The sequence below is a fragment of the Heloderma suspectum genome, chromosome 7 (assembly GCF_057233095.1).
Source record: "Heloderma suspectum isolate Gila_16-S chromosome 7, 16-S_ref, whole genome shotgun sequence".
Lineage (NCBI taxonomy): Eukaryota > Metazoa > Chordata > Lepidosauria > Squamata > Helodermatidae > Heloderma > Heloderma suspectum.
Window position 1 is genome coordinate 103,177,267 of NC_139464.1, and position 23,184 is coordinate 103,200,450.

The 23,184-nt window shown below is 43.3% G+C and overlaps 1 protein-coding gene across 3 annotated transcripts in view; it reads left to right on the forward strand.

Moving 5' to 3' along the window:
* LRRK2 (leucine rich repeat kinase 2) overlaps window positions 1–23,184 on the forward strand; it is a 124,311-nt gene that overhangs the window by 67,213 nt on the left and 33,914 nt on the right. For all 3 annotated transcript variants that reach the window (XM_084811012.1, XM_084811013.1, XM_084811014.1), the window contains 9 exons: window positions 6,801–7,019; window positions 9,326–9,527; window positions 14,066–14,154; window positions 15,238–15,425; window positions 15,646–15,800; window positions 18,949–19,095; window positions 19,233–19,424; window positions 20,366–20,512; window positions 21,303–21,403. In XM_084811012.1, the coding sequence (XP_084667138.1) occupies window positions 6,801–7,019; window positions 9,326–9,527; window positions 14,066–14,154; window positions 15,238–15,425; window positions 15,646–15,800; window positions 18,949–19,095; window positions 19,233–19,424; window positions 20,366–20,512; window positions 21,303–21,403 (1,440 nt within the window). The remainder of the gene's footprint in view (window positions 1–6,800; window positions 7,020–9,325; window positions 9,528–14,065; window positions 14,155–15,237; window positions 15,426–15,645; window positions 15,801–18,948; window positions 19,096–19,232; window positions 19,425–20,365; window positions 20,513–21,302; window positions 21,404–23,184) is intronic.

Sequence of the window (23,184 nt, forward strand, 5' to 3'; positions counted from 1 at the left end):
GGTATCACCCTTTACAACTTCTGAATGTTAGATTCAAACAGTAGAAAGTCACCTAGGAAGCAATACTCAGTAGCTGCCCCAGAAGCTTTGGGATCTTCTTTTTTGAAGGTCTCAACAATGACTTCTGAGCACAAACTATGGAAAATTGCAAATTTGGACTTGGGGAGAAGACTTGGACAGTCTCTTGGACTTGGACGTGCTTTTAGAGATGTGACTTTGAAACTTTGCTCATAGGAACCCTGGGGTACCTGTGAAACCCAGAAACTTATCAGAAGTTCCTTAATGGAAGAGCTGGGTATGTTTCGCCTGGAGAAGAGAAGATTTAAGGGTTGACATGATAACAGTCTTAAAATATCGGAAGATGGACCAGACTTGTTCTACATTTCTCTAGAGGGCAGGAGTATAACCAATGTGTGGAAATTGCAGGGAAGCCCCTTTTGGCTAACCAGTGAGAGAAACTTCCTAATGGTAAGAGTTTTCAGGAGTGGAACAGACTGCCTCAGGAGGTGGTGGGCTCTTTTTCACTGGAGATACTAAAGCAGAAGCTGGGTGGGCATCTGTCAGAGGGGCTGTACTTGCATCTGCATTGAGCAGGGGCTTGGACTAGATGATCTCCCCTTCCAGCTCTATGAGTCTATGAGTAATGTAGGACAGCTACATTACAGCTTGCAGAGCTGGCACCGAGGGTAGGCATAACTGAACACCTGCTGAGGGCCCACTGAGAAGAGGACGTGCTCCTCCTCTTTGTTTCTGCAACCTGCTTGTTCACCTGGCTCTTGCTCTGGCCCAGACAACGGTGGTGGTGAGAAGGAGGAGCAGTAGATGCCACTGCCTACTTGCTCACTGGCTCCCTGCCTGCCAAGCAAGCAGTAGTAATGATGACAAAAAGGATGAGAAACAATAGAATCATAGAATAGTAGGGTTGGAAGGGGCCTACAACACCATCGAGTCCAAGCCCCTGCTCAATGCAGGAATCAAGTCAGAGCATCCCTGACAGGTGGCTGTCCTGCCCCGTCTTGAATGCCTCCAGTGTGGGAGAGCCCACCACCTCCCTAGGTCATTGGTTCCACTGTCGTATTGCTCTAACAGGACATTTTTCCTGATGTTCAGCCGGAATCTGGCTTCCTGTAACTTGAGCCCATGATTCCGTGTTCTGCACTCTGGGATGAACAAGAAGAGATCCTGGCATTCCTCTTTGTGACAACCTTTCAAGTACTTGAAGAGCGCTGTCATATCTCCCCTCAGCCTTCTCTTCTCAAGGCTAAACATGCCCAGTTCTTTCAGTTTCTCTTCATAGGGCTTTGTTTCCAGTCCCCTGATCATCTTTGTTGCCCTCCTCTGAATCCTCTCCAGCTTGTCTGCATCGTTCTTAAGTGCGGTGCCCAGAACTGGACACAGTACTCCAGATGAGGCCTACCCAGTGCTGAGTAGAGGGGATCTAGCACTTCCCAGGATTGGAAGCTGTGCTTCTATGAATGCAGCCCAAAAGAGCATTTGCCTTTTTTGCAGCCACATCACATTGTTGGCTTATATTCAGCTTGTGATCGACAACAATTCCAAGATCCTTCTTGCTTGTAGTGTTGTTGAGCCACGCATCTTGTACCTGTGCATTTGGTTTCTTTTTCCTAGGTGCAGAACTTGGCATTTATCCCTATGAAATGTCATTCTGTTGTTTTCTGCCCAGCGCTCCAGTCTATCCAGATCACTTTGAATTTCGTTTCTGTCTTCCAAGTTATTAACTATCCCGCCCAATTTTGTGTCATCTGCAGATTTGATCATCCTTCCCTACACCTCCTCCTCCAAGTCATTAATAAAAATGTAGATGAGCCCTGGGCCCAGGACTGAGCCCTGCAGTACCCCGCTCGTTACCTCTCCCCAGTTTGAGAAGATCCCATTGATAAGCACTCTTTGAGTCCGATTCTGTACCCAATTGTGGATCTACCGGATCATTGTTTCATCTAGCCCACTTTGAGCTAGTTTGCTCTAGCGATGTACGAAAGGCACTTACCTGGTCCCGCAGCTTGCTTTGCGGTGTGGGGGAGGCGCTTCGGTTCTCCCCCCGAAGTTCAGGCCGGGGGGGAGGCGCCCCGCCTCGCCCGGCCGAAGTTCAGGCCGGGGAGAAGCGCCCCGTCTCCCCAGCCGCGAAATACAAAAGTGAAAAAACAAAACAAAAACCCACACCCGTGACGTTATGTAGCCTATCACGGGTGACTTTGGGGGGGGGAAGCGCGTACGCAAATGGCGCCCATGGGTGCCGCCATTTGCGTTCCTTATTTGGTCCCGGGTAGTCTACTTGGCCGCAGTGGCTTAGTGGTTAAGATGCTGAACTGCAGACTGGAAGGTCGGCAGGTCAGCAGTTCGAGACCCGAGTGCTGCGTGACGGAGTGAGCTCCCGTCTTTAGTCCCAGCTTCTGCCAACCTAGCAGTTCGAAAGCAAGAAATTGCAAGTAGATAAATAGGTACCGCCTCGGCGGGAAAGGTAACAGCGTTCCGTGCACCTCGGTGTTCAGTCATGCCAGCCACATGACCACGGAAGCATCTTCGGACAGCGCTGGCTCTTCGGCTTAGAAACGGGGATGAGCACCGCACCCTAGAGTCAGACACAACTGGTTGGGGACACCTTTACCTTTAGTCTACGTAAAGATTTACATAGACTACGGCGAAAATAAGGGAAATGAAAATAGTGTTACCCTTATTTTCGCCATAGTCTACATAGGCTGACTTTGGAAATCTAGCTGTGATAGGCTACGTAAATCGTTACGTAGCCTATCACGTGTGTGTGTGTTTTTTTTACTTTGTTTTGTAATGGCGGCGGCGACAGCCGGTCAGAAGACCGGCCGCCGCCCCCGCCAAACTGCCACCGAACTGCCGCCGGGACCCGCTGACATTCGAGGGAGGAAAGTCCGGGGCGGGGGGTGGCGGCGGAGAATTTCACTGCCAATGCATTCGGCCTCCCCGAGATTCGTGGAGAAATTCTCCGCCATCCCTAGTTTGCTCATCAGGATATCATGGGGCACTTTGTCAAAAGCTTTGCTGAAGTCGAGGTATATGATGTCTACAGCATTCCCACAGTCCATAAGGGAGGTTACCTGATCCAAAAATGAGATCAGATTCGTCTAGCAGGTTTTGTTCTTAACAAATCCATGTTGGCTTCGAGTAATCACTGCATTGTTTTCAAGGTGCTTCCAGATGGATTGCTTTATCATTTGCTCCAGTTTTTCCCAGGGATTGATGTCAAACTGACTGGTCTGTAATCCCCAAGTTCCTCCTTTTTACCCTTTTTGAAGATAGGAACAACATTAGCCCTCCTCCAGTCATCTCGCACTTCACCCGTCCTCCATGATTTTTCTCAAAGAGAATAGACAATGGTTCTGAGAGCTGTTCTGCCAGTTCCTTTATTACTCTAGGGTGCAGTTCATCTGGCCCTGGAGATTTGAACTCATTCAAAGTAATTAGGTGTTCCTTGACCATATGCCTGTCGATCTCAAGCTGCAATCCTGCCCCTTCAGCCTGTACTTCACCTTTGCCAGGGGGGTCATAGACCCTCTTTTGGGAGCAGACGGAGCCAAAGTAGGGATTGAGCACCTCTGCCTTTTCTTTGTCATCTGTTATCATTTTGCCATCCTGATTTAATAACTGAACCACCATTTCTTTCCTCTGTCTTTTACTATGAATGTAGCTGAAGAAAGCTTTTTTGTAGCTTTTAGCATCCCTCGCTAACCTCAGGTCGTTCTCTGCTTTAACCTTCCAGATGCCATCCCTGCAATTCTGTGCTACCTGCCTGTACTCTTCCTTTGTTACTTGGCCTTCTTTCCACTTCCTATATGTGTCCTTTTTTGTTTTCAGGTCATTAGGTTTTTGTGAAGCCACATTGGCTTCTTCTGTTGTCTTCCACCTTTTCTTCTTGTTGGAATGGTTTGTAATTGTGCCTTGAGAATTTCCTTTTTTTAAAACTCCCACCCATCTTTGACAACTTTTCTCATGAGAGCCACTTGCCATAGGACCTTACTGATCATTGTTCTGAGTTTATTAAAATTAGCTTTCCTAAAATCCAGGGTATGCGTTTGACTACACTCGGCTTTTGCTTCCCTTAGAACCAAGAACTGAAGTAGAACATGGTCGCTTTCGCCCAGAGTTCCTTTAACTGCTACTTTACCCACTAAGTCATCTCTGTTGGTTAGGATCAAGTCAAGGATAGCCGATCCTCTAGTTCCTTCCTCTACTTTCTGTAGGAGGAACTTATCTGCCACACAAGTCAGGAATTTCCTGGAGGGGCCATGTTTTGCAGAATTTGTCTCCCAACAAATGTCGGGGAAATTGAAGTCCCCCATTACTACGACATCGTGCTTCCTTGAAACATTGGCTATTTGCTCTTCAAAAGCTTCAGCCTCGTCTTCTCCTTGGTTGGGTGGCGGGTAGTAGACTCTGACCACCAGGTTCCTTTTATTCTTTGCTCCGTTTATTTGAACCCAGATGCTCTCGATGGGGCTACCAGGCTCATCCTCCTGTATTTCTGTGCAGAGATATGTATTTTTAACATATGGTGCAACCCACCTCCTTTTCTGTTCCTCCTGTTCTTTTTGAACAAGTTATATCCTTCAATTGCTGTATTTCAGTCATGAGAGTCATCCCACCAAGTCTCAGTTATACCTATCAAGTCATAATTTCCCTCCTGTATTAAGAGTTCAAGTTCGTTCTGTTTGTTTCCCATACTCTGGGCATTAGTATATAGCCATCGAAGACCATGTGCTTCATGGTCTGGCTTTCTTCCTACCTGTCTGTGAAGACTATTATTGGGCGCTATTAGAGCTGTTCTCTCCATTGCGGTGCATGAGCCTTCGTCCATTGTTACCCCCAACTTTACATCTCCCTTCCCCGTAGGATTCAGTTTAAAGCCCTCCTGATGAAGTTCTTCATGCTGTGGCCAAACACATTCTTCCCAGCCTTTGTGAGGTGCAACCCGTCCCTTGCCAACAGTCCATCTTCCAGGAAGTATAGCCCGTGGTCCCAGAATCCAAATCTCTTGCGCTGGCACCACCTTCGTAGCCAGTCATTCACCTGGAGTATTTTTCTTTCCCTCTTCTAACTACTGGAAGGATGGATGAGAAAACTATCTGGGCCCCAAAGTTCTTGAGTTTCCTTCCCAAAGCTTCAAAGTCTGACATGACTTCTTTGTAGCTCCGCTTGGTGGTATTATTTGTTCCGACATGGATGAGAAGAAAGGGATACCTGTCAGTGGGCTTTATGAATGCACGCAACCTTTCAGTCACGTCTCTAATCTGTCCTCCCGGGAGACAGCATACCTGGCGAATCCACAGGTCTTCGCGACATACTTGCGTTTTGATCCCACACAGCAAGCAGTCTCCCACTCCTCCTCCTCCTCTCTTCTTGTAGCTGTAGGCCTTGGTTTCATTGCCTCTGCTTGCCTGACCTTCAGCCTCTTGCTCGCTCTCATGCAGGTTCCCCTGTAATTCTTCCTCTGCAGGCTGTCCTCCATTCTCATCCTCAGGTACCTGGAAACGGTTCCCTAGTTCCACTGCCTCCACTGGTGCCAAGTGTCTTCTAGTTCTTCTGCTCCTAACTGTCACCCTTTTCCAAGGAGTATCCTCTACTTCATTTTTCCTCACCTCAGCAGTTTCCACTTCTGCCTCAGCTTGCTGTTGCTCTTCTAGCTTTTGATATTTGCTTCCTGCTGTAATTCCACCGTTCTGTCCAAGAACTCCTCATGTTCTCTTATTCCCTGGAGGGTCGACAGTTGCCGTACCAGTCCTCTTATTTTTTCTTCCAGCAGCATGATCAACTTGCACTTGTTGCACGTGTAGGCCATGTTGTTCTCAGGCAAGAAAACAAACTTTGCACACACCTTGCAGGTCACCACCACTGGAGAGTCTTGTCCTTCCATAGTCCCTTTTCCCTTTTCTTGTGTCTAGCTTCCTGGTTGTTCTAGAGTAGCCTGTGCCTGGTCCTCTACTCACTGCAGGTTAAAAACAGAATCCCACTCTTTGCCTTTGTCTCCTTTGTCTCTTCTACCACTACAGCTCCCCTGGCCAACTCCTGTTTGTTCCCCCTGTCCGCTCGCTCTGATTGCTCTCTCTCTGGGACCTTGCTTGCTTCTGTAGTCCTTAAACCAGCTGGAGCAGCTTCCTCTGCTCTGCTCTGCTCTGCTCAGCTGGGAGACGGGAAACAGATAGTGACAATGGTGGTGAGAAAGTCAACTCACTGAGGGAGGGGGCCCATTGAAGGTGTCTTGCCCAAAGGCCCCTAAAAACCTGGTCTACAATTTCTAATCTTTCTTTGAGATGTGCATCCTCAGGGAAATGTTGGTCTCATTCTAGGGGTGAGTCTTCTGTGGCCCTCCAGAAGGGGCCAATTGTTGGACCAATTCCCATCATCCCTGACCACTGGTCATCCTGGATGGGGCGAATGGGAATTGGAGTCCAAAAACATCTGGAAGGCCATAGGTTCCCCACTTGTGTAGAGAAAGGCAACACCTGGTAGGCCTGAGTGACACCCACCCTCTACTCCACAGTGAGAATGCACCTTAGAACAAACCCCAGAATCCTCTGCAGTGGACAAGGACCGAACAGCCTTTGAAGGCCTTTGGCTTAAATTACCAAGGCCCATTTCACACATTGCCTAACATTGGCACCATTACTGCTGAGAACCTAAACTGCACAGGGTGCCCTCTGTGTTAAATGAGCTCCAAGGTGGACCAAGTCAGCAAAACCACCCCATTGTAAGCATGATGGGTACTGGATAAGTGTCCTAATCTAATCACTGTCCTCAATCATGCTTTGCAGGCCCGAGCATCTTCGTCACCTGTAATCCTCGTTGGTACTCATTTAGACATCTCTAGTGAGAAGCAGCGTAAAGCTTGTGTCAGTAAAATTACCAAGGAACTGATGAATCAGAGGGGGTTTCCAGCAATCCGAGACTATCATTTTGTGAATACTACAGAAGAATCTGATGCTATGGCTAAACTTCGAAAAACCATCATAAAGGAGAGTCTGAATTTCAAAGTAAGCCATGTCACTTTTTAGAAAAATGTATGTTCGCTTAGGAAAGTTTTTCACTGATTGATTTAGTGCTTCATTCTCTAAAGCTTGCAAATTTGTATCAAAGCTATATGGTGATAGCACTCACAGTTACCACACAATTTCATTGTGAATTCTTCAGTGCCCTCAATGTGAATTTCTTGTTCTTAATGTGCAAAAGCACTTTACTATAAAATCCTCATCTCATATCCTTGCAACAAAGCGGTAGTTCATGAATTGTCATTTTACAGGTACAGCTATAAAGGCTGATGAGAAATTGTAAGTGATCCAAGGCATTCCAGTAAAGTAGTGGGTGGGAAGAGATTTGAAGCTAGGCTTCTAATATTAGTATTGCATCACATGGGTTTGTCCGACATATCAGTAAAAATAAATCATACAGATGTACAAGATGGTTAAAGTTTCATGTTGTAAAACATCTCTCATTTTCTGTTTTCTGTGATACTGTGGATCAAAATGTAAGGGAGATTGATTTCCTCTATGTGTGACTTCTGGAAACCAGACAGCTGTTGTTTAAGTTTATGATGTTATGGAAAACTGTGCTGTTATGAATGTATGTACTTATTTATTGCATTTCTATACTGCCCCATATCCAAAGCTCTCTGGGCTGTTTACAAAAGTTAAAACATTCAATACAATATAAAAAGTTTAAAAGCCATTTACAAAAAAGCACACAAAAGCACACAGACATTAATCCAAGATAATTAAGTAGTAGGGAATGTTGAAATAAGTGTTTTTAAAAGTTGTGTTTCTGAATAAAGTAAACAGTGTCAAAATAAGAACAAAATATGTAAATGTAAGATAATGAAACAATGCTATGGAAAGTGATTTCTGAAGCTGTTCGTTCCATTGGACTCTATGATGCTTGAAAGATATTCTGCATAGCTTGGAAAATTTTAACAGACAAGGGCCTGGACTTAAGGTGGCATACTGGTTTGGACAGAGGAAGATGCTTCAGAATTCCTTGCTTTTCATCTCTTAAAGAATACCACAGGCATATACACTTGGTAACCCTTTACTTGCAAGGACATGACCATCAGTGCAGATGTAACCCTTAACCATGGTTAAGGGAGCAGGAGTGGGCACTGGGCTTGTATGCTTCCTCAACCCAGCCTCTCCCCTCTAAGTGCACACATTCCTTCCCACCACCACCCTGCTCTTTAACCAGGGTTCACAATGTCTGCACCAAAGTTAGCCCTGGTTAAGGGCAGTTAAAGACAGGAAGGGAATTTGCATGCAAGAGAGTAGAGGCTGATGTGAGGGAGGGCACAACCCCATAACCTGCTTATTACAGTTAATAAGTATTTGACTGTTCTATAATGTGTTGACTGATTTGCCCAGTTTTGTATTTCCTAATTTGCATAATGTTTGCCTCCAAATACCTTCTCCACCATGTGGAGTGATCTCACTGAGATCAGGTAGGTCCTTGGTGTGGAGTGTTCCTGCCAACCCCTTAAGCCACAGTTTGCCCAGGCATTTCCTGACTGCATTTCCAGCTACCCCTGGTAATTTTCATTTCCTGACCACTAGCATTGCCAGCTACCCCTTGTTGTTTTAATAAGCTTTTATTGTTTTACTGCAGTTTTATTGACTGGTGTTATGGTATTTTATCACATTGTTTTTACCTTGTGCATCACTTTGGGATTTTTTTTAATGAAAAGTAGCATGGAAACTCTCTGAAATGAATAAATAAATAAAAGGTGGGGTGATTATGATAACCCTGAATCCCCTTCTCCGGTTCAGATTTCAACCTGAGCAGAAGTCCTCTCTCCCATGTACTCACTTGCCTATCTCCAGACACCTTCCCCCTCCTTCTCACCCACCTGCTTTCCTTTCTTGCTGCTTTCCCTTCCCCTTCAGGCACACTGCAAGCCAGCTTTACTGACATAAGTAAGCTCCTGGTGCCAGTCACATAGCTGTAGCAGCAAGCCAGGCACCAGTGTGTGTGTGTGGGGTGCGGGGGGAGAGAGCATCCCTCACACTGCTGCAAGCCAAGGAAAGAGTTGGGCAGACCAGTAGGTGGGTGAAGATCGGGAGCAAGGAGTGTGGGAGTCTCATCATGGGGGTGGGGGTGGAATTACAACCTATCACACTCCCAGTGACATCAAGGATGTGGTGGAGTCTAATTTGGTTTGAAACTGGGATCAGATTGAACCAAACTTTTTGCCCAGTTTTAGGAGAAATAGTGTATTTTTCCAAGCCTAGCTGGGGAAGTCTGAGCCATCACTGAAGTGTTCATAAAAATATCTGAACAAAACATGTTTGTTCTGCAGATCAGAGACCAGCCAGTTGTTGGCCAGTTGATTCCAGACAGCTATTTGGAACTTGAGAAGAGAATTTTAGAGGAGCGCACAAATGTTCCAGTTGAATTTCCTGTGATTGACCAGAAGCGGTTATTTGAATTGGTGAAAGAAAACAAGTTGGAGTTGGATGAAAATGAGCTCCCCCATGCTGTTCACTTTCTGAATGAATCAGGTAATGTGCAATTTCAAATACTGTGGTGCTTAGCCTTTGGAGGTCAATGTACAGAATGGCTCCATGTTTGCATTTTATGTTCTGCAAAAACTGTCATAAACTCTGAAGCTAGTTGCTTGGGTTGGTTCAGGCAGCCAAGCTTTTCTAATTTTCTTAGCTTCCTCAATCATTGCACAGTGGGCTTGCCTGGAATTAGGTTGCCTTAAACAGAGAACACGCTGATCATAGCAAATACTCTTTTCCAACAACACAAGAGACGACTCTACACATGGACAGCACCAGATGGTCAATATCGAAATCAGATTGATTATGTCCTTTGCAGCCAAAGATGGAGAAGCTCCATACAGTCAGTAAAAACAAGACCTGGAGCTGACTGTGGCTCAGATCATGAGCTGCTTCCTGCAAAATTTTGGCTTAAATTGAAGAACGTAGGGAAAACCACTAAACCATTCAGGTATGACCTAAATCATATCCCTTATGAATATACAGTGGAGGTGTTGAATAGTTTTATTCAACATAAATATTCATGTTGAATCTGTTCAACATGAATAGAAGGGATTAGATCTGATAGACAGAGTGCCTGAGGAATTATGGTTGGGGGTTCGTAACATTGTACAGGAGGCAGCAACTAAAACCATCCCAAAGAAAGATAAATGCAAGAAAGCAAAATGGCTGTCTGATGAGGCTTTACAAGTAGCTGAGGAAAGAAGGGAAGTGAAAAGCAAGGGAGAAAGGGGAAGATACAGTCAGGGCCAGAAATAGTGAAACAAGGATAACTGTTTTGGCAGTTGGCCTCTGTATACCACCACACTGAAGTTGAAAGGAAACACACCCAGATGGGAGCGAAGTCAGGACTTTCAGCTGTAATTCAAGGGGTGTGACAAAAGTGGGGCACTAACCATTCAGGAAGGACAGCCAGTGGCATACACCCCCCCCCATCGTTGGTGGCTCATAAGTAATGGAACGAATGGCTGACAAGCAGCTGCATGACCAGGTGTGGCCTGTTTCCTGGGTACCCCATGACCAATCCAGCAGATAAAGGCCTGGAGGTGGTTCTGAGTGTTACATTTGCATTTGGTAGCTGTTCACTGGAACTCCCAACATGAGGTCCAAAGAGGTGTCCATGCGAGTGAAGGAGGCCATCATTAGGCTGAGGAAACAACATAAACCCATCAGAGAGATAGCAAAAACAGTGGGAGTGGCCAATACAACAGTTTGGAACATCCTGAAAAAGAAGGAATTAACTGGCAAGCTCAGCAACAGCAAAAGGCCTGGCAGACCATGGAAGACAACTAAAGTAGATGACCGCAGAATTATGCTCATGGGGAAGAGGAACCCTTTCACAACATCTAGCCAGGTCAAGAACGCTCTTGTGGAGGTAGGCATGTCATTGTCAACATCTACAGTCAAGAGACGGCTTTATGAATGTAAATACAGACGCTTCAGAACAAGGTGCAAACCACTGGTAACACTCAAGAACAGACAGGCCAGATTAGCCTTTGCCAGCAAACACCTAAAAAAGCCTGCCCAGTTCTGGAATAAGATTCTTTGGACTGATGAAACCAAGATTAACTTGTACCAGAATGATGGGAAGAGAAAAGCATGGAGAAGGAAAGGAACAGCATACCACATCATCTGTCAAACATGGTGGAGGCAGTGTTATGGCATGGGCATGTATGGCTGCCAATGGCACCAGGTCACTGGTGTTTATTGATGACCTGACTGCTGATAAAAACAGCAGGATGAATTCTGAAGTGTATAGGGCTATACTTTCTGCTCAGATTCAGCCGAATGCTGCCAAACTGATAGGACGCCGCTTCATATTGCAGATGGATAATGACCCAAAACATACAACAAAAGCTACCCCAGAGTTTCTGAAGGCAAAGAAGTGGGATGTTCTTCAATGGCCAAGTCAGTCACCTGATCTCACCCCAATAGAGCATGCTTTTCACTTCCTGAAGATAAGACTGAAGGCAGAAAGACCCACAAACAAGCAGCAGCTGAAGACAGCTGCAGTAAAGTCCTGGCAAGGTATTTCGAGGGAGGAAACTCAGCATTTGGTCATGTCCATGGTTTCCAGACTTCAGGCAGTCATTGACTGCAAAGTATTTTCATCCAGGTATTAAAGGCGATCCTTAAGTTTGAAATGATGTTAGTTTGTTCCATTACTTATGAGCCCCCAACAATGGTGGGGGGGGTATGCCACTGGCTGTACTTCTGAATGGTTAGTGCCCCACTTTTGTCAAACCCCTTGAATTACAGCTGAAAGTCCTGACTTCCTTCCCATCTGGGTCTGTTTCCTTTCAACTTCAATGTAATGGTGTACAAAGGCCAACTGACAAAACAGTTATTCTTTTTCCAGTATTTCTGGCCCTGACTGTATATCCAACTGAATGCAGATTCTTAGAGAATAGCAAGGAGAGATAAGAAGGCCTTCTTAAATGAACAATGCAAAGAAATTGAGGAAAACAATAGAATGGGAAAGACTAGAGATCTCTTCAAGAAAATCGGAGATATCAAGGGAACGTTTTGTGCAAAGACGGCCATGATAAAGGACAAAGAAGGCAGGGACCTGACAGAAGCAGAAGATGACAGTATTCCAGCTGAGCTATTTAAAATCCTAAAAGATGATGCTGTTAAAGTGCTGCACTCTATATGCCAACAAATTTGGAACACTCAACAGTGGCCACAAGACTGGAAAAGGTCAGTTTACGTTCCAATTCCAAAGAAAGGCAATGCCAAAGAATGTTCACACTACCTTACAATTGCGCTCACTTCACATGCTAGCAAGGTTATGCTCAAAATCCTACAAGCTAAGCTTCAGCAGTATGTGAACCGAGAACTACTGGAAGTACAAGCTGGGTTTAGAAGAGGCAGAGGAACTAGAGATCAAATCGCCAATATTCGCTGGATCATGGAGAAAGCAAGAGAATTCCAGAAAAACATCTACTTCTGCTTCATTGACTACGCTAAAGCCTTTGTTTGTGTGGATCACAACAAATTGTGGCAAATTCTTAAAGAGATGGGAGTACCAGACCACCTTACCTGTCTCCTGAGAAACCTGTACAAGGGTCAAGAAGCAACAGTAAGAACCGGACATGGAACAACCGATTGGTTCCAAATTGGGAAAGGAGTACAGCAAGGCTGTATATTGTCACCCTGCTTATTTAATTTATATGCAGAGTACATCATGAGAAACGTCGGGCTGGATGAATCACAGGTTGGAATTAAGATTGCTGGGAGAAATATCAACAACCTCAGATACGCAGACGATACCACCGTAATGGCAGAAAGCGAAGAGGATCTAAAGAGCCTCTTGTTGAGGGTGAAAGAGGAGAGTGCAAAAGCTGGTTTGAAACTTAACATTAAAAAAACTAAGATCATGGCATCTGGTCCCGTCACTTCATGGCATATAGAAGGGGAAGAAATGGAAGCAGTGACAGATTTTATTTTCTTGGGTTCCAAGATCACCACAGACAGTGACTGTAGCCATGAAATTAAAAGACGCTTTGCTCCTTGGGAGGAAAGCTATGGCAAACCTAGATAGCGTAGTAAGAAGCAGAGACATCACCTTGCCGACAAAGGTTCGTATAATCAAAGCTATGGTTTTCCCAGTAGTAACGTATTAATAAACTTAAGGCAACCAAAGTTAAGACTTAAAGGTTGTAATAATGCGTGATGGATTCTAGTGTTATTGAGCTACAACAGGGGTGTTGAACCTCTTTCAGCCCAAGGGCTGAATTCCATTTTAGAAAAGCTCTTGGAGGCCACATTCTAGTGGTGGGTGGGTCAAAGGCAGAAGGGGCAGAGCCAAAAATACGAGCATATTTTAGTTTCAAGCTCTTACTGCCAGGAACTAAGTCTTAGCAGAGGCATTTCAACCTTTTACAATGGGGAAAAAACTGCACAAAAAGCCAGGAAACCACCAAATCATCAGTGGTTTGGGGGAAAGGGGGTGGGGCTGGATTGGGATCCCAGGCAGGCTGGATTTGGCTCCTGGCCTTGAGGTTCTGCACCCCTGAGCTTGGGTCTTCTAGTTGTTGTGGTTGTGGAGGTAGCCACAGAGTCTGTTAGATATTTGAGCATTTCAGAAAACCTAACTCATCAGGGGCTGGAAAGTCACCATGGGCTGGGTGGAGGGGATGTTGGAGATGCAGGTATTGTACATGTTGTGGTGGTGTTTAAGAATAAATTTTATTGTGAAGTCAATTCTATTAATGAATATGTGGTGGTGCACAGGACAGTTTATGAAATTTCCAAAAGTGCCCATGGCCCAAAATGGCTGCCTACCCCTGCGCCATGTCAATTGCGTAAGCAGAGCAGCAGTGCTGGATACTGCCCAATGTGTCATGAATTAGAAATATAAAATGCAGTACAATGCAAAAACTTAGATGTGCTTGTTTTTCTGGTAAAAAACGAATCACTCCCTGTCCACTGAGCAAAAGACAGCAATTTACCATGTAATAACCAAGCCATACTATTTTCTATATGTACAGAATGTGTTTATATATGTATTAATTGCACTACTCTTCACCCAGGTGTTCTGCTCCATTTTCAAGATCCAGCACTTCAGTTAAGAGACTTATATTTTGTTGACCCTAAATGGCTGTGTAAAATCATGGCACAGGTCAGTTCATGTGTTTTCCAGAATGTAGACCTTTCTGTTCCACCTCATTTCCTCATCCTGCTTTTACCCTAGATTTATCTTTACTTTTTGTAAGCAAGTGACTTCACATACCTTCTAGCTTCAGCCTTCTCAAAAGCTTTTCATTTGGGGTCTCACCAGGGAAGGAAGGAGGAGACAACATAATGACACCCTATATGTGCAGGATTGGGGACTCTGGTGTCAGGTCATGCTTTTATACCCACTTAGGGGAGTGGTTGGGGGAAAGGGGATGTGACCACCTGGGAAAACCTGGAGGGCCAGATTTGGCCACCAGACCAGAGGTTCTGCACTTCGGGTTTATGCCATCATGGGCTCAGTTATTCTGCAGGAACCTGCCACTCCCTTCATTATCTCAATATGCAGTCTGGGACGGTGGGTCAGTCAGCAGTCGGGCTGCCTGATTAACAGATCCTTGCCCTATGCCATGCCTAATTCTGTGAGCAGCCTTGGTTGACCCATCTCAGCCCACACATAGTTATTGCTTCTACAGCCCGTCCACACTGCTGACACAAACCCTGAAAGTAATATTTTTTCCTAAATAATAGACTGTAAAGTGTGCAAAGTAAGGGTGAAGACAGAACTAAGATGCAGAGTGAGCCTAGCTTTGCAACTGAAATGGCAGACAGGAGTAACTGTGAATCAAATACTGGCTCAGCAGATAGTCTGGCTCATCCTGTGCTTCAGGCAGGCTGTTTGCATTTTTGTTTTTAAAATGCTGCATGAATACTTCTATTCATTCACTTGTCCCTTATCCATTTCTTTTTAAAAGACAATTGGAAGTTTAAAACTGCTCCTGGGGTAGGGGGAATTTTCTTATTAACAGCACAGATGCCAGCCAATCAGTGCCATGTGCAGCCACCTTCACTTGCAAACTTACAGAATCTGTTTTTTCCATCATGGAGAGGTAGAGATGTGTTCGGGGTACAAACTGAGAGTGCTTCCAGAACTTCCTTGCTGTTCTAAAGATGTTACATGTGACTTCACTCCAACACTTAAGAAAAAAAATGCTAGAAACATTACAGTGAGCTCTTTTTCCTTCCAAAGATCTTGACAGTGAAGGTTGAAGGCTTTCCTAAGTACCCAAAGGGAATCATAAAGCGCTCTGATGTAGAGAAATTCCTGCTAAAGAAAAGCAAATTTCCTAAGATTTACATGTCACAGTACTTCAAGCTTCTGGAGAAGTTCCAGATTGCACTGCCACTAGGAGAAGATCAACTTCTTGTTCCAAGCAGGTAAACAAAGACCTGAAAGCATATCAAGGAAATTGAGTTCCAGAGATTCATGGCTTATTTTCTGGGGGGTGGGGGGGGTGGGACGGTTTAGAATTGCTCATTAGTCGTAAGTGGAGAACACTCGGGGAAGGTACTCTATGTACATTCTGGCTGCTGCCAACTCCTGCTGTAAAAAAGTAAATTCAGTGGAATTACAAAACGTTTTCTTTTTTTCTTTCAGCTTGTCAGATCACCGGCCTGTAATAGAGTTACCTCACTGTGAAAACTCAGAAATTATCATTAGGCTGTATGAGATGCCATACTTCCCCATGGGTTTCTGGTCCAGGCTAATCAACAGGTTGCTAGAAGTTTCTCCTTATATGCTTTCAGGAAGAGGTACATTCATTTCCATCTTGTTCCATCATTGCTCTCCTTCCAGTGGGCAGCAAAAACATTATTAAACCTGTTTCAGAGGGTCTCTGGGGGAAATGCTGGCTGACTGATTTACTACTGCTTATGCCACTTTATTCTGCCATTGGTTTTTTATTGCAAGTTCACCAATCTTTGTCAATTTAGACTTTTTGTTTAATTAGTGTTACAGTTACAGCGTGAGAGCTGAGAGACGAAGGGCCAAACTATAAGTTACACTGAACATGTCAAGGAAGTTGAGCAGCTCTGTTTTTTTTACTCACTGGGACCTCACAGGCATAGGATCAGACTGTTAAGTTACTTGAAATGTTCAGATTTTCTTCCTGATCTGGGAAAAGCAATCTACTTGATGGAACTTGGTTCAACAGATAGATCTTCTGAATAAACCTATAAAAGCCTGTGTGTGTGTGGAATGGGGGGACCTTTATTCAGGGATCCAGAAACACAGGAGATACCATGTGCATTAGCAAGTTGGTATTCCAAACACTGTTTGGATGTATTTCTGGAATGCAGCCTGGTATGTCCCTTGTGAGTTTCTGGACTGGAGCGATGGACTGAGGCCACTTCTTCTTAAACCTTAAGACAGCAAGACACACTTTATTCTTTATGTTCTAATGAGGGAGCTTGTGATTTTTACACATTGGCCATTTGTAGCTCCTTTCTAATTCTCTTATGAATACTTCATCTTTCTGGCTCCCCAGCCCCCACCCAAGAACATGTTTGCAAACCCACTGCAAAATATATGGTAAGAGCTGTGCTACTTGAAGCTTAGTTATTCCTCATTTTCATGACTCAAGCTGCAATTCTGTACCCGCTTAGGGGAGTAAGCCCTACTGAACTCAGTGGGACTTTCTTCTGATTTGACATGTATAAGATTGAAGACTCACAAATTGTTAAACCATCAAACTACCATTTATTTTGCATCTACTGGTGGTTAAATTATACTCTTTTAAAATATATCACTTTTCTCTTTCTTCCACTGATATTGACTGTAGACATTCGAGTATCTTGGAAATCTAGTATTGAAATTGTTGACTTTTTAAAAAGGTTTTGTTCTCATTTAAAACCTGATTAATTCATCGCATTTTCTGTTTTATCTATGTTGTGTTCTTACAGTGTGTTAATGGAAGAGGGACCAAAGATCATGCAGAGGTTCCTAGATTAAGTCCCTGCCACCTCCAGTTAAAAAGATCAAGGTAGCAGATGATGGGAAATGGAGAGCCACTGCCAGTCATAGGAACATAGGTCAAAGCTACATTTGACTGAGTCAGACTGAGTCCATCTGGCCCAGTACTGTCGATGTTGGCTGGCAGCGGCTCTCCAGGGTTTCAGGCAGGAATTTTTCCATGCCAGGGGTCGAACCTGGGACCTACTGCATGCAAAGCAAGCGTGCTTCCATGGAGCTGTGGCCCCTCCCTTTAGTCAGAGTAGATAATACCGAACTACATAAACAAGTAGTCTATAAGGCAGCTTCCCAAGGTGTCCCAATTTTCATTAAAATTGGGGGTGAAATATTGGAAAGAAAAATTGCAAAATACACAAATTAGCTGGTACTACTGGTACCAATTGGGAAATTTTATCAGAAATAAAACAATAATGCTACTAGACCATTATCCAGTTTTGAGAATATAATACCTCATCAAACATACCAAACTAAGGGTGTTATCTCTAAAACTTATAAAATATTATTAGAAACCGATATGGGAACATCTGGAAACCTGCACTCAGTTTGAGAACTGAACTGGAAAATTTAAACTACTGAAGAAGAATGGAATAAAATGTGGCAGAGTTTTCCAATTAAAACACTATCCTCTAAAAGCAGGCAACAAACTATTAAAATGATACAAGGCTGGTTTCCCACTCCAGTGCTCTTATCTAATATTAATTCAGACAACAATAAATTTTGCTGGAGGGGGTGTAAAGAACTAGGTACTACACAACACATGTGGTGGGAATGTGGGAAAGTGAAGAAAATATGGGACTTTGTTTTTCTATACATTAGTAAAATAACAGGACAAAGCATATCAAAAACACCAGAATTAGCATTACTGGGAATATTTCAAGGTAATAATAAGAATTTATTACATAAAACACTTAAAAGGTTTCTAACACCTGCAGCTAGATTGTTGATAGCCAGCAAATGGAAATGTCTAAAAGGAATCTCGCTTAAAGAATGGTTCGACAGAGTATGGCAGATTGCATTATTAGAAAAATTGACAAATAATATTAAATTAGCAAAAGGACAAAGAAAAAAGAACAGTTTTACAGAAGAAGGGTACAGTTTTATTGTTTATACAAATGCCGGGGAACAATGGAGTGTTCCCTCTTATTACAAAAACTCTGTGGTTATCATAGAACATAAGAAGGTACTATACATTATTAAAATAACAAATAAGAAGGTATATGTATTAACAAATTGTATTGCATGTTTTCAGACATAAAAAATCACAGCAAAAGTTCAGTTTACGTTTATATATTTGTTCTTAAGAATAAAATATGTACATCTTATCATAGTTAATAGTATTTACAATTAACTTGTAAATTGTTGTACCATTTATTATGCATATGTTGAACCAAGTTGTGCAGATAGATAATGTACATGTATTGTAATGGAAATGAAATAAGGAATAGGTAAAATCTAAAAAAAAATGGGGATGAAGGGGTGGGGGAGAAGAAAATAATTAAATACCTGAAGTCCCATTCATTTTACTTACAGCACAATCATATACATGTCCACTCAAAAGTACCTCGCATTGAGTTCAATGGAGCTTACGTCCAAGTAGGTTGATAAAGGATTGCAGCCTTTCTTTCTTATTTTTTAAAGAAACCTTAGTCCTAAGGTTTTGGTGACCCAATATATCATGATTTAACTGCTAAACTTTCACAGCTGATTCATGAGAGGTTATGTGTGTTCCCACCTCCTGGGATTATATTACAGTAGTCATTGCAAACATGCAGTGAGTATTGTGCTTCTGCTTTACACATAGATATAACAATGCTATAAAATCATAGCAATGCATAGGTGAGGGGGTCGTGCATTTTAAAAATAACCAGTTAAGTTTCACAGCCAGAAAATAGCCTTACAAAGCAATCATTTTTCTTTCTTTGTCTCTAGAACAAGCTCTTCGTCCTAACAGGATGTATTGGAGACAAGGCATATACCTGAACTGGTCCCCAGAAGCCTACTGCTTGGTGGAATCTGCAGCTTTCGAAAATAATCCAAACAGTTTCCTAAAAATTACTGTGCCTTCCTGCAGAAAAGGTTAAACTTGCATCAGAACCTATTGGGGAGTAGGGGTGACGTTTGTCAGTTTTTCACTTAAGCGACACATGTAGTGTATTTATAACTGTAGATGTAGCACACCACCATTCTAATAACATTCTCTTGCCTCTCTTCAGGTTGTATCCTCTTGGGGCAAGTTGTCGATCATATCGATTCTCTTATGGAAGAATGGTTTCCTGGCTTACTAGAAGTAGATGTATGTGGTGAAGGAGAAACACTCCTGAAAAAATGGGCATTGTATAGTTTTGAGGATGGTGAAGAGCATCAGAAAATACTACTTGATGACCTGCTAAAAAAAGCAGAAGAAGGTATATGTAGTGGTTTAACAAAGCTATCCTGAAATACTTTTTCACAGGCAGATAAGTGTACATCCGTTATCATCAATATCCTAGCATTTTTAAGACCAAATAATAAGCCTAATTGGTTATATTAAGAATATAGTAATGAGTATATAACGCCACCCATACCCTGCTGCTACTGTTTGTTTATTTGCAAGACAGTTCCAGAGAACTAATTCAGGATCTGTCTACAGAGGCTTTCAGAAAATTCCTAGCCAAGTCTCTGTTGACCTTGTACATATATTCTAGAAAGTCCTTGTATATATCAGAGAGCTGCACAATACAGTTGGCCCTATTTTCTGTTACTACCTGTACTAATATGGTGTGTACTGCAGATCTCCTTACAATTAGTGTGCAATCCTATGCACGCTCAGACAGAAAAAGCTCCTACAACTCCCAGCATGCCCCAGCCAGCCATGCTGGCTGGGAAATGCTGGGAGTTGCAGGACATTTTCTGTCTAAATGTGCATAGGATTGTGTCTTTAGATTATCGCTTCAGTTGTATTTGTCTACTTCTGTGTCTTGGCAAATAAGCTTCCATCTCCCATGGTACACAGTGTTGTATAACATAAATTGTAGAATGAATATATTCAGTTGTAGGGCAAAATTTTATGCCTTGCAAACCCCACAAAATTTCATGATACAAGCAGCAAGCAGCAGTTTTTGGTTGCATTTTCAAGTTACACAAACCCTCTGTCCACATGACATTTGACAATAGATTGGTGCTTTATGTAAGTGCTTGAAAAGAAATGCTGCCACTTATAATTTTAGGGAAAGACATGACGTTTATCATGCTATGGAGTACATTTTAAGTGTAGCTGAAGTAGTGATGTATGGAATAATGGGTGTACTACATTATCTCAACTTTCAGTCTGTTGCAGTTCTGTCTCAGTTTATCTTTATCCACATAGGTGACCTCTTGATAAATCCAGATCAGCCAAAATCTACCATTCCAATAGCCCAGATTGCTCCAGACTTGATCTTAGCTGATTTGCCTAGAAACATCATGTTGAACAATGATGAACTAGAATTTGACCAAATTCCAGAATTTCTCCTAGGTAACTACAATTTTTTGCTCTGCTTCCTGTAGCTAAGAACAAGAGTCTTATAGCCCCTTTAAAGGTTAACAAATGTGCTGTGGCATAAGTTTTCATAGTCAAGGACATATGTTTATTTAAATTAAGCAAGGAATCCAACATATTGTCAATCATGTATTAATATTTCTACACTGGGGAAATATCAAAGGAGAATGTCTATGCCCGACAACCACTTTAACTTTTGTTTATGATGCTCATTGCCTTTAATTGCTTAATTTTAAAAACGTCTATTGCAATATCTTAATGCAAATGATATGGTTAAAATATTTAATGAAGATAGAAATGTCATTCGGTTAAATAATTGGTTCAGGTGTCACTCAAAACAATTCTGAATGCTTAAGACCTCAGTCCTACATCCACTTACCTGAGTGTAGGCCCATTGAATTAGATGGAACTTACTTCTTATTAGACATGTATAGGAGTGTAAGTTTTATCCTTTCCATCCCCCTGGTTCACAAGTCTGTGTGTGTGTGTGTGGTTACACTTTTTTGCAGCCCACTTTGCATTCAAATGCGGCTGATCTGAGTTGTCTGACATTCTTGGCATAAGCGCAAAATTGCCGTTGAGTGTTCCACTGGATTGTTTTAGTGTGGTGCTCTACATTGCAACATGCTTGTAACTGAGGATGCAAATGATGTATTGGCCCAATACACAGGGTTGGGGAGCAGGTGTAGCAAAAAGCTACCTCAAACTAAGGAAGGATCGCAGTCCGCATATCTCTAATATTGCCTTCTGTTTACATTTGGAAAAGGCGATGGTGGATTTGGTTCTGTATACCGTGCTTCTTATGGTGGAGAAGAAGTAGCTGTAAAGATTTTTAATAAGCACACATCTCTAAGGCTTCTAAGACAAGTAAGTAAATTACCTTGGTTTTTATAGAGCTAGTTTGGGAGAGGCACCACACTGAAGGTCTCAGCAGTTAAAAAGAAGAAACACAAATCTTCCTTCCTTTCTAAATAAGGAAAGTGAGAACAGTGAGGAACTGGATGTAGGTTAACACAATTAATCCAGATAAGATGGAAATACTGTTGGTTAGGGGACCAGTCAACCCATGGTTTAGGGGCACAGCCTGTTTTGGATGAGCTGCCCTCCCACTTAAGGTGCAGGCCTCATTCAGGGACAAATATTAACGAAGGCCTTTAACGCTGCCCAACCCCCTCCGCTGCATCCCCATCTGGATAGGGCTTTCTATGCCTGCAATATATATTTTGCAAAATAGTGATTCATTTGTGTAATGGATCACTATTTAGCAATATAAATTGCTGGTGTGGGGGTGATCCAAATTGGGACTGCGGGGGAGGTTTAAATGCCTCCTACCCTCCATGCTAGGGTCCAGATCAGGTCCGCTGTGCTTACTCTTGGATAAAAAAGTGTAGCTGCTTTCTATTTCTGTAAAGTACCATGTGCTTTGGGTCTCAGCATTCCTGCTCGATGCCCAGATGGTGATAGTTCCCAGGAATGCTTTTTACAAGCATAGGCTTGTAAACTCCCTTTCCTGGAGTATTTGTGCCTGGCTGCAGTTATTCATGCCTTTAGAAATGTCCATATTAGACTACTGTAATGCACTCTAGGGGAGGTTGCCTTTGAACAGTGTTTGAGAACAGTTTCAAAATACCACTGCCAGAATATTAACTGAGGCTGGCTAAATGGAGCGTAGCGCTCCCTCTTCAGTGGCCGCCAATTTGAAGTGCTGTTTCTCACCTTCAAAGTCTTAACCTCCAGCGGTCTTAATCTGGCCCTCCTGGATTTTCCGGTTGGCCAGGCCCCGTTTCCCCTGACCACAATCATTTGGTGGTTTTCCAGTTTTTGTATTCCCCCCCCCCCCCATTCTAATGGCTCTCCTGCTTACTGGAAGTAAGACCTTTCAGCTAAAATATGCTGCTATTTTTGGTATTTTGGCGCCGCCCATCACCGTAATGCAGCCCCCGAGAGCTTTTCCGAAATTGAATTCATCCCTTGAGCTAAAAGAGATTTGCCACCCCTGTCCTGAATAGTCTGGAACCAAGATACCTCAGGGATCACCTCCACATAGACTCAGATCAACATGAGAGGTCCTGCTCCATGTTTCTCTTCTGGCTGAAGTTCAGCACATTGATATGAGAGATGGGGCCTTCTTAGTTGCCACCAGTAGTGCAGCTAGGGGTGAACCTCAGGGCCAAAATACATGGCCCCACAGCTCAAGGGGCTCCCAAACGGCCCCCCAGATAGCGACAAGTGACGGAGTAGTGGCAAACAAGACTGAAGTCAGTATATGGCTGGCATGGGCATGCCAGGGCACACTGGAGCAGACATTACTTGCTGCTGCACCGTTTCTTTCATCTTATTTTAAAAACCATTTTACAGTTAGGAGGCAGCCAGCCAGGCAAGGACATGGCTACAGATGCTCATGTTATTATTTTACTTTAAAAGTATATTGTCCTTCTTTTTCTCCTCAACATAATAGTGCTTGTTCTAGGGTTGTCTGTTGCTGTGAAAACTGGCTCTTTTTGGCCTCGACAGACTCCCGCTGAGCACCTGACTCAGCTTGGATTTGGGGGCTGAGCTGAGTGGCTTCCCCCGAAACCCAGGAACATTTTCTTTTTTAAAAATTTGCGTAAAGAGAAATTTGCACAAGTTGCAGCCATCCCATAGTT